The following is an 11,216-nucleotide window of genomic DNA, read 5'->3' as shown; positions in this document are numbered from 1 at the left end:
CTTTGTGGGGGGGGGGGGGGGGGGAAGAAACACGAGAAGGGTTGACTGAAAAGGGGAGGGTAGGAGTACCAAGAAAACGACAGCAAGTGGTGGTCAGAATCACCACCCTTTGTGCTTCACCGAAGCATCTCCTGGCCCAAGGACCCGGCTTCCCATCCTACTCAGCTTCACTAAATCCGACCTCCTTCTGCCAGCGTAATGAATGCCATCGAGGTACTAGAGTCTGAGCTCACCTGGGGCGCCCTAGAAAAACTCGACATGTTTCCCCAGTAGCAAGACTGTCCTTTTTCCAGGATCCAAGACCTGTCCCTCAGCATCACCGGCCCGGCGGGAAACGCATGTAGCCGAACATGACAGATCCTAGACAAGCCAGCACTCGTCTGCTTCTCTGCTTTTCCTGCATCTCCTCCAATCTTCCCACGGTAGCAGTTTCGTCATGAAGCAAGGAAATGATCTAGTTATTGAGAGAATACCCCCCGAAAATGACTCGCTTACTGGAAAAGCTGCGGAAAACCAGTGGAGGACACACAGTTTCCAGCCGACCTAAGTAGAAGGAACCGGAAGTGCGTCAGTAGCGCGGGGCTGTTTGGATGTGGAAGCAGAGCCCTGAAACGGGGGCTCAGCCCTGAGAGATGGATCGGTACCTACTCCTAGTGACCTGGGAGGAAGAAAAAGTCCCGTCAGCGGCGGGTGCTGTGGCGGAGCATGGGCCAGGGGCTTCGTCCTCTGAGGGTACCGAGAAACAGCCAGGTAAGCGCTGGGCTGAGAAAGAGCGGGAACGGCTTGCAGGGAGGAGAAAAAAAATTGTGATAAAGTTCTGCTGGAGTGACCTGTATGGAGTTGTCTCAGGAAGCTGTGACTCTATGTGGGATCGACCTGGTAAGGGCTGAAAAAAATATTTTCTCCGTAGAAAAAATAGGGACAAAATTGTGGATGCAAGATTCCAGCGCTCAGAAGTTTCCGACACAGTAAATATTTAACTGAATAAATTCCCTACGCCTTGGAAATGGAATTTCTGTTCTTTGGACATATATGCATTCAATAGGTAGTTCTGCTCCTGTGTTCCAAATTCAGGTAATACAGAAAGGAACAAGATGGAAAAGGATCTTACTCTCATAGAGGTTACATCCTAACTGGAGGAGACATTCCACACATAAACTAAGTTAAAAAACAAATTATAGGGCTTCCCTGGTGGCGCAGTGGTTGAGAGTCCGCCTGCCGATGCAGGGGACGCGGGTTCGTGCCCCGGTCCGGGAGGATCCCACGTGCCCCAGGGGCTTCGTCCTCTGAGGGTACCGAGAAACAGCCAGGTAAGCGCTGGGCTGAGAAAGAGCGGGAACGGCTTGCAGGGAGGAGAAAAAAAATTGTGATAAAGTTCTGCTGGAGTGACCTGTATGGAGTTGTCTCAGGAAGCTGTGACTCTATGTGGGATCGACCTGGTAAGGGCTGAAAAAAATATTTTCTCCGTAGAAAAAATAGGGACAAAATTGTGGATGCAAGATTCCAGCGCTCAGAAGTTTCCGACACAGTAAATATTTAACTGAATAAATTCCCTACGCCTTGGAAATGGAATTTCTGTTCTTTGGACATATATGCATTCAATAGGTAGTTCTGCTCCTGTGTTCCAAATTCAGGTAATACAGAAAGGAACAAGATGGAAAAGGATCTTACTCTCATAGAGGTTACATCCTAACTGGAGGAGACATTCCACACATAAACTAAGTTAAAAAACAAATTATAGGGCTTCCCTGGTGGCGCAGTGGTTGAGAGTCCGCCTGCCGATGCAGGGGACGCGGGTTCGTGCCCCGCTCCGGGAGGATTCCCACCTGCCGCGGAGCGGCTGGGCCCGTGGGCCATGGCGGCTGGGCCTGCGCGTCCGGAGCCTGTGTTCCGTAACGGGAGAGGCCGCAACAGTGGGAGGCCCGCGTACCGCAAAAAAAAAAAAAAAAAAAAAAAAAAAATTATAAATTTAAGACAATTACGACCGTTTGAGAATGCACTGCTTTTTGGTGCTGCTGTCTAGAATCTGTATTGCATTTTTTTTTTTTTTTTTCGGTACGCGGGCCTCTCACCGCCGCGGCCCCTGCCGCCGCGGAGCACAGGCTCCGGAAGCGCAGGCCCAGCCGCCATGGCCCGCGGGCCCAGTCGGCCCGCGGCACGAACCCGCGCCCTCTGCATCGGCAGGCGGACCCCCAACCACTGCGCCACCAGGGAAGCCCTGTATTGCATTTTATTTAGCTTGTTTTGATTAGCGGCATTTTGAGGAGGAAGTGTATGGCGTTGTGTACAGAGTATTGTAACAGGATTTTCCTTCTCCGTTTAAAATTATTCTTTTGGGGAAATTTTGGATTTGTGTTAACTGGCAGGCATGTGCAAACCGGGAGCTTTACCTATTTTCTCTGCTTGCTCTAGATTTATTATATCAAAACTTGAACAGAGTGTAGTTTTTTTATGTACAATATAGTGTACTTGAGAATCTCTGATGGTGAAACTGGAATAGGTCTACATTATGTAACTCTTGAACCCAGTTGAGTTAGTTTGTTTTTTTCTTTTTCAGACTTAAGAGCAGCAAGTGTTTATCACCTCCTGAAAAGAAGCATTAATGCTTCAATTAATCCAGAAGATAGTACCTTCCCTGGTAAGTAAAACATAAACTCCTCTTTTCACTGGCACAGCATTTGTATTGGAAATATATATAATTAATCTGGTCACATGGAGTCCAAGAAACACTTGTTGACTGTGTACAAGTCACTGGGATAGGGAAGCAATGAAAGAAATACAAAACGGAAAAGATGCTATTCCTCTCTTCCTGATGCTTGGATGTCATAAAGTTGTTAGGAAAATTATTTTAGGGTCTCAGCTTGAGTTTTGTTCCCTTTTTGAGATTTTCTTGCCCATCTTTAGCTCCATATAAGATAATGTAATGTGGCATTATAATGAGGATTTGTGATTTTGTCGTGAGTACAGATACATTATTAATGCTTATACCCATTTCCTTACCTTTTATTTTTCCATCCTTACCTCTTACTGATTCTTTTAAAAGCACTTCATAATTGTTAAACTCAGTAATCTTTTCTCTATTATCTGCTTTAACTTTTTCAAAGTATTTGACTTTTTTGAACACTCTTTACTTTGTAAAAATCTTTTCTCCTTTGGTTTCTATTGTCATTATACAGATCCATGTATTTACATCTTTGTTAGTTATCCTCTTTTTTTCTTCCTTTTCTTGGCCTCTATCTGAGAATGTCTTTCAGAGGCTCAGAAAAAAGGAGATATCAAAACAGGTCTAAAAGCTGAAGGAAGTTTCTGGAGATGTCAGGGAGAGTGTGCTTGTTTTGATACCTTTATAGCTCTCATGACTGTACAATCTGTTCCTTTCTCTTTCATCAGAAAACCTGTCTCTTGGGTTTCAACTGTCACCTTTGGGAAATTATTTCTAATATCTATATGCTACCTTAGCCAGTTTGCCAAGTCCCGGTAATACTCATTAATTTTTAAAGTTGGTATAATTTAAGTCAGTACTACTAGTATTGCAAGAAAGATTTTGATGGACTATGACATGTTCATTTAAGAACATGTGATTAGTTGCCTGTAAGATTGCAAAGTGAAAATAATTTGTAAAAGTTGGATACATGTGTCTGGAACTCCAAAGGAGAGTGAAGCTGGAGAAACAGATTATAGAATCATCAACATATAGATGTCAGTTCAAGCCATGAGAAAGGATGGTATTGTTTTGGATAGTGAGAATAGCAGAAAATCTTGAAATGAATCCCAGTATTTAAAGGAGCTGAACACCAATTTTTAAAGGAATGAGAAGGAAGCAGCGGGAAAGATAGGTTCCACAGAAAGCAAGTGTTTTCAGGAGAAGTAGTCAAATGTGTCATTTTCGATTCCTTTCTTAGTCTTACCGTTGAGAGGTCAAGTACCAACAGGACTAAAAACTGTTAGATTTAGAAACACGTTAGTCATTGGTGACTTTGGTGAGTGTAGTTTCACTGGCATGTTGGAGACAAAAGAACAGATTAAATTGGATTAGGAGGGGAATAGAAAAGGTAAACAGGAAGTAGAGACAGTCAAGTGTAGATAGTGTTTTTAGAGAGTTTATCTTCCTGAAGAGTAAAGAAAGAGATATAGTAGTAGCTGGAAAAGGGAGGTGAATTTAAAAGTGATTAAAAAAATAATTTGAAAAATACTTGTGCATATTTAAATGCTAATGGGCAGGAAATGACAGAGAAGGAGAGATTGAAGATGCAGGAAGGTCAGTGGCCTGGGGTCCCGGCAGAAGTCTGAGGCATAACCTTGATCGGAAGGTTAGTACCTCTTACATGTTAACAGGGAAGAATGAGGAAAGACCTAATAGGAATGCAAGAAGGGCAATATGTTTGCTGACAGGATGTTATGGGAGTTATAATGGCTTCTATTTTCTTTATTTTTTATTTTTAATTTTTAAAATAAATTTATTTATTTATTTTTGGCTATGTTGGGTCTTCGTTGCTGTGCATCCGCTTTCTCTAGTTGCGGTGAGCAGGGGCTACTCTTCGTTGTGGTGCACGGGCTTCTCATTGCGGCGGCTTCTCTTGGTGGCATGGGCTCTAGGCGCGTAGGCTTCAGTAGTTGCAGCACGTGGACTCAGTAGTTGCAGCACAAGGGCCCTAGAGTTGGCGGGCTTCAGTGGTTATGGCACGTGTGCTCAGTAGCTGTGGCTCATGGGCTCTAGAGCGCAGGCTCAGTAGTTGTGGCGCACGGGCTTAGTTGCTCTGCGGCATGTGGGATCTTCCTGGACCAGGGCTCAAACCCATTCCCCTGCATTGACAGGCATATTCTTAACCACTGCACCAGCAGGGAAGCCTGGCTTCTATTTTCTTAAGGAAGTAGAAGGTAAAGTCTTCTGAGATTTTGGCAGAAATTGGTAATAGGCACTTTGCATCATTTTTAGCTTCCGTGAGTTCAGCTCAGTTATCACATTTCTCCTTCTCCCTCCTTTGAATACAATTTCTGTACGTAGCTCTAAATTCTTCATTGCTCTTCTGATTCGCACCCTGGGGTGACCCTTAATTTTGTATCTTCATGTAATATTCCAGTCTCCAAGAAGAGCATCTTCTTTATCTCTAGGCTGAATTTACTCTTTAACTCCTCTCTTTTTGGCAAGGCTGAACCAAACCTTCATGGTCTTTGAGGAGGGAACCATTTTCCTTAAAATGACTTGCACGGTTTTGTATTACTCAAGAGTAATCGAGTGGGTTGTATTTTTCAACATCTTTATAGTAGATTTTAGTGTTTGACATGATGATTAATATAATGATGTAGATTTTGAATTGTGATGAACTAAAGCAGCGTATTCATAGCGAGTGAATAATTTTGCTCCTTAGGCAGATTCTCCTGTTTGAATTTTTAGCAGAGATTTTTAAAGATCCATATTTTATATATATGTATATATATTAAAATTACATAACCCTCTAAGTATATATGCTATAACATCTGCTTATTTGTGGTATGCCTTTCTTCTAATAAGTATGATTTTGTTTTCAAGGCTGTTTGGTAGGCGGTGTACCAGGTTCCAGGAAGTGGTTCTTTGCAGTGCAGGCAATATGTGGATTTTATCAGGTAATATAAATAAGAAAATAGTCACTAGTGAATGTCTTTGTTAATATAAATAATTCCATGAACCCATTATTTAATGCAATCTTTTGATATATTAGTTTTGTAGTTCTGACTGGGAAGAGATACATTTTGGTGTGGAAAAAGATGAAATTGAAGATGTTCTTCAAAGAAATATCGAAGAATGTTTGAGTGCTGTTGAGTGTTTTGAGGAAGAAGATAGTAATAGCAGGGAATCATTACCCTTGGCTGAGTATGCTTATGTACTTTCTATCATGTCTTTAAAATATTTGACATTAGATAGTATTTTAGCCGTGAGAGTGAAGATTTGATATGTTAGCAGCTATAGTGAGGGAATTTTACATAATTTAAATTTTCAACTCTTTGTTTTGGAAGACAGGCAGTTTGGGCCTTTTATTTGAATAAAATTCTTTAAAATGCACAAATTGGTATCTGCAAATGTTTAGCTTCTAAAGCTTGCATAATTGCAGGAATCATAAAATGATATTTTTATTAATATGTCACTTTTCTGAAGCAAACTTCTGCCTGATGTTATATTTCAAGAGCTTGAATAGAAACTTTATTTAAGGTTAATAACTGGCATTCAAACCACAGTATCATTTTCATTTTGCTGTTTGAGACTGAAATATATGATTTCTTCAATTTATATGTATCTTTAGCATTTCAGGCACCTTTAAAATCCATAGTTTCTCAGGTGTATGTAGATGATTGAATTCACTTTTAGGTTTTTTGAATTGTGGTACAATATATAAGGTGATCCAGGTGATGTGAGTTTTGATAATTTTTTTCTTCATGAAATATACCATCTCTGAACCATAATTCATTCTTGTCATTTCAGTCTTCTGTAATACTTCATTACAAAAAACTCCTTTGTTTACTTTAATATTCAAATATTATACTTCTATAAATTACTGCAGATTTTCAAATTGTGTTTTCCTGTTTTCAAGTCATATTTGTTTATACTGATTAATGAGGGGAGACATTGTAGAACCATAGAAAGGGCATTGTAACAGAGGCTAATAGAAGTGGTCTCTAATTATATAATCTTGGGCCAGTCACTTAACTTCTCTGGTGCTTTATTTTCTCATCTGTAAAGTGTTCAGATCCTTTTAGATGATTTCTAAGATGCCTTCTAGCCTTAGGGCTCTTACCATTCCATACGTTTTCTCACCACTATTAGAAGATGGAAAGTATAAAAGTGATTATTTCTAGTAAGTGACCTAATAATTATTTCCACAAGAGGGAGCTTGAAAACTGTACTTTACCATAAGGTGCCTTAAGTTTTTTAGACAATGGTGAGTTTATAATAAAGGATTTAAATACCTTTACGTTATATAATAAACTATCTTGAGAAAAAAAAATCATCGTATGGGTAAAACGAATAGATTTTAAAGAATTGGAGGAGAGTATCATATTTTCCTGTCAGGGCTGTTATGTGCCATTCAGAGAAAAGCAGTAGGCTTCTTTATTAAATACTTAGTAATACCTTACTTTTTTTTTTTTTTTTTTTTCCGGTATGCGGGCCTGTCACTGTTGTAGCCTCTCCCGTTGCGGAGCACAGGCTCCGGACGCGCAGGCTCAGCGGCCATGGCTCACGGGCCCAGCCGCTCCGCGGCATGTGGAATCCTCCCAGACAGGGGCACGAACCCGTGTCCCCTGCATCGGCAGGCGGACTCTCAACCACTGTGCCACCAGGGAAGCCCTACCTTACTTTTAAGGTTCAGAAAAATGGTCTATTAGTTATGATTTATATTTAATATACTAGATATAATTTAGGGAGGGCTTTTTTCCCCTTTTTTGTTAATGTTGCTTGTTTGTTTTGGGGGTGTGGCTAAGAACTTGGACTCAGGGTTTGAATCCTAGCTTCCACACCTACAGCTTATGTGGACTTCAGGTGAATTGTTTAAAGTGAGGATAAAATTATATAGTAGTGCCTCATGGGATTGTCATGAGGATCAAATGAGATAATGCTGAATGCTAAGTAATAGTGTCTGGCACATAGATCCATTTAATTAATATTACCTATTATGATTATATGTAATGTGTGTATATATATTTTTTCCTAACCTACTGTTTTATTTTAGTCTATATGAAGAATCTGCGGAAAATTTGCATCAGTTATCAGACAAACTTCCTGCTCCTGGTAATATTTTATGACTACTTTCAATAATTTGTACCTTAACACTTTCTGTGAATGAGTGATAAATTCATTCTTTATGCTCGTATTCTCACTTCTAACTTTGAAATAAAAATGAAAAATAATTTTATATATGAAGTTGTTAAAAAACATACTCTACTACTTTAATAGAGTACCTTGTTGAGACATCACAATTTTCTTAATTGTTTTCATTTACTTAGACAAAAATTAGAACTTAGGAAATTACTCATCTGTTTCCTTCTTCAGTTATTACTGAAGAAGCTGCTTTGCACTGTATATACCATTGTTTTCCGCAATGGTCTGTAGAACTCTACTCCCATGAGCAACTCCTGGAAAAAGAAGTTCTTTAACCTAGATCATTTGGATAACATACTTTTATGGTGTGAAGTCAGTATACATATTATCAAATAGAAAGTCATGCAGTAAAAGAAACCCTTGATTCAGCATTTTTTTACACAGTCCATGTTTTTTCCTATAATAGAAAGCATATTGTGTGAAATACTGCAACATACTATTCTTAAAACTGTATTTTGTCTTAAATTAATCTTTCTTTGTGTGAATCAAGTAGCTGATTCATCTAAAGCTTGGTACGCTTTGGCATCCGCAAATACTTTTGAATACTTTTCTGAATAGTTTCATTATTGGAGGTCATTTATTAGGCAGATAGTTGTTGTGTCTATTATATATCAGGCGTTATACTAGGAGCTGAGTATACAATGATGAGTAAAGCATATGTGATTATCATAAAGGACTTTATAGCTCATAGTCTAATCCTTATATTCAAGATTATATTTTAGTATAAAAGATCCTATATGGAAGATAACTGAATACATGGATAAACAAACATGTCAGATTTTTATATGAAGTTCAAAATATGGAATGTACAGTTGCTATTTTGGCAAATTGGAATACTTTCATTATCAAACTTTTATTTGGTTTCTGTTTCATTTTGATTTTCCTGGTCCTTCAGTAAAATTTATCATTTTATAAAATTAAAAGTTTCATGAAGTTAACCTTCTTTCTCAGGAACCAGTGATGTTGTCAGTATAATTGAGTTTTCTGAGTGTTTTATTGTTCTTTAAAAAGAGAATTTATTTGAACATTACAGTTTTATACTAATTCATTCCCTTTTGTATAGCAAAATTAAGTATAGAAGAACATAATGAATTGCACAGGTTTTTTTCCCTCTGTTCAGTACAACAATAGCATTGATGATCTCAAGAGCAATGTATAATTAACCACTGGCACATAATTGGCAAGTAATTATGATGTAGTTCATTGTTTTTCTGGCATATGCTAGCTATTTCAAGATAACATGGCTTTAACTCAAATGTGCACATTTAAAATTTTGAACTACTGAAAAGATGTATATTTTGAAGAATTTCAGAAATTAAAGTTAAAATCCTTCTTCATCTCATAAATAAACATAAAATTCAGTTGTTCAAGGTACTGTTTGGAGACATTTCAGATCTAACATCTTTAAAAAATTATAGTTAATCAACTATGCTCCAATATAAAATAAAAATGTTTTTAAAAAATTACAAAAATGCCTTTATCTCTTTCTAGGTAGAGCAATGATAGATATAATACTGTTGCCTTCTGACAAAGATCTGCCTAAATTGAGAGACTGTTTGCCTACTGTAGGAGCATTAAAACATTTGAAGGAATGGTATTCAGCAAAAATTACCATAGCAGGAAATCACTGTGAAACGTAAGCTTCTTTGTTCATATTTGACTACTATCTGTGTTGTCCGATTTTACAATTAACTTGCTACCCTGTTTTTAATAGGCCCAGCCTTTGAAGATTTTTAAAAATGTGACAAGATAGTTTTATGTCATACTGTGATTAGAGATTTATCTGTTGAGAAGAACCTACATTTTTCTTATTTCATACTTTATATTTCTGAAGTTTTAAGTTTTTAGTAAATGTTATTGATGCTTTCTTACAACTATTATTGAGCATTAATTCTCCAAACACATTGTGTGGGGGTTTTTTTTTTCTGTTTTTTTTTTTGTTTTGTTTTTGTTTTTTTTCACGGTACGCGGGCCTCTCACTGTTGTGGCCTCTCCCATTGTGGAGCACAGGCTCCGGACACACAGGCTCAGCGGCCATGGCTCACGGGCTTTCCTTTTGGTGCAAATACTTATGAACTCAGTATTTTGACAGTAACAATAATATATTCTGTTTTGGTTTTTTTTTTTTGCTGTACTGAAAGTAATGTTTATGCTGGATTTAAACTTTTGTCAGCCAGATCTACTTATTAAACCAAATGAAATAGGTATGATAAGAACGCTTTCTTTGTTTTATTGAGTTACATGACCCTTGTTAGTAATACACTTACATCTAATATTTATATATTACCATTGCTGTTTCAAACTATGAATCTTAATGTTTCATGTCTTAATAAACTATTTTGATCAGCCACATGTTTTCTTCTGAAATGGAAATACATTATATGCAATGGACTGGAGGAATTATTTTGCCTTTTCTCATGATTCATTAGAATAATTTAAAATATCTGTTCTGGCAAAATTATCAACCAATACCTTAATGAAGTGCTATTTTTTTGTTAACATCTTTATTGGAGTATAATTGCTTTACAATGGTGTGTTAGTTTCTGCTTTATAACAAAGTGAGTAAGTTATACATATACATACGTTCCCATATCTCTTCCCTCTTGCATTTCCCTCCCTCCCAACCTCCCTATCCCACCCCTGTAGGTGGTCACAAAGCACCAAGCTGACCTCCCTGTACTATACGGCTGCTTCCCACTAGCTATCTATTTTACGTTTGGTAGTGTATATGTGTCCATGCCACTTTCACTTTGTCACAGCTTACCCTTCCCCTCCCCATATCCTCAAGTCCATTCTCTAGTAGGTCTGTGTCTTTATTCCCGTCTTGCCCCTAGGTTCTTCATAACCTTTTTTTTTTCTTACATCCATATATATGTGTTAGCATACGGTATTTGTTTTTCTCTTTTTGACTTACTTCACTCTGTATGACAGACTCCAGGTCCATCCACCTCACTACAAATACCTTAATTTTGTTTCTTTTTAAGGCTGAGTAATATTCCATTGTATATATGTGCCACATCTTCTTTATCCATTCATCTGTTGATGGACACTTAGGTTGCTTCCATGTCCTGGCTATTGTAAATAGAGGTGCAATGAACATTGTAGTACATGACTCTTTTTAAATTATGGTTTTATCAGGGCAATCTGTATATCTTCTTTGGAGAAATGTCTATTTAGGTCTTCTGCCCATTTTTGGATTGGGTTGTTTGTATTTTTGTTATTGAGCTGCATGAGCTGCTTGTAAAGTTTGGAGATTAATCCTTTTCAGGTGCTTCATTTGTAAATATTTTCTCCCATTCTGAGGGTTGTCTTTTGGTCTTGTTTATGGTTTCCTTTGCTGTGCAAAAGCTTTTAAGTTACATTA

General features: G+C 38.0%; 2 protein-coding genes across 3 annotated transcripts in view; one reads left to right on the top strand and one right to left on the bottom strand.

Moving 5' to 3' along the window:
• MRPL13 (mitochondrial ribosomal protein L13) overlaps nucleotides 1-498 on the bottom strand; it is a 36,968-nt gene extending 36,470 nt beyond the window's left edge. The window contains exon 1 of one of the 2 annotated variants that reach the window (XM_028500203.2): nucleotides 234-498. In XM_028500203.2, the coding sequence (XP_028356004.1) occupies nucleotides 234-317 (84 nt within the window). In that variant the 5' untranslated portion in view covers nucleotides 318-498. The remainder of the gene's footprint in view (nucleotides 1-233) is intronic. The other variant, XM_007119599.4, reaches the window with a different exon arrangement.
• A 78-nt stretch (nucleotides 499-576) lies between these two features.
• Nucleotides 577-11,216, top strand: part of MTBP (MDM2 binding protein) — an 85,936-nt gene continuing 75,296 nt past the window's right edge. Inside the window, exons 1-6 of the mRNA XM_007119600.4 lie at nucleotides 577-750; nucleotides 2,558-2,638; nucleotides 5,531-5,604; nucleotides 5,700-5,851; nucleotides 7,704-7,762; nucleotides 9,344-9,488. Coding sequence (XP_007119662.2) covers nucleotides 633-750; nucleotides 2,558-2,638; nucleotides 5,531-5,604; nucleotides 5,700-5,851; nucleotides 7,704-7,762; nucleotides 9,344-9,488 — 629 coding nt within the window. The 5' untranslated portion in view covers nucleotides 577-632. The remainder of the gene's footprint in view (nucleotides 751-2,557; nucleotides 2,639-5,530; nucleotides 5,605-5,699; nucleotides 5,852-7,703; nucleotides 7,763-9,343; nucleotides 9,489-11,216) is intronic.

Source organism: Physeter macrocephalus, chromosome 15, assembly GCF_002837175.3.
Source record: "Physeter macrocephalus isolate SW-GA chromosome 15, ASM283717v5, whole genome shotgun sequence".
NCBI lineage: Eukaryota > Metazoa > Chordata > Mammalia > Artiodactyla > Physeteridae > Physeter > Physeter macrocephalus.
Note: the sequence above shows the minus strand (reverse complement) of the source record. Positions and strands in the feature narration are given on the sequence as shown.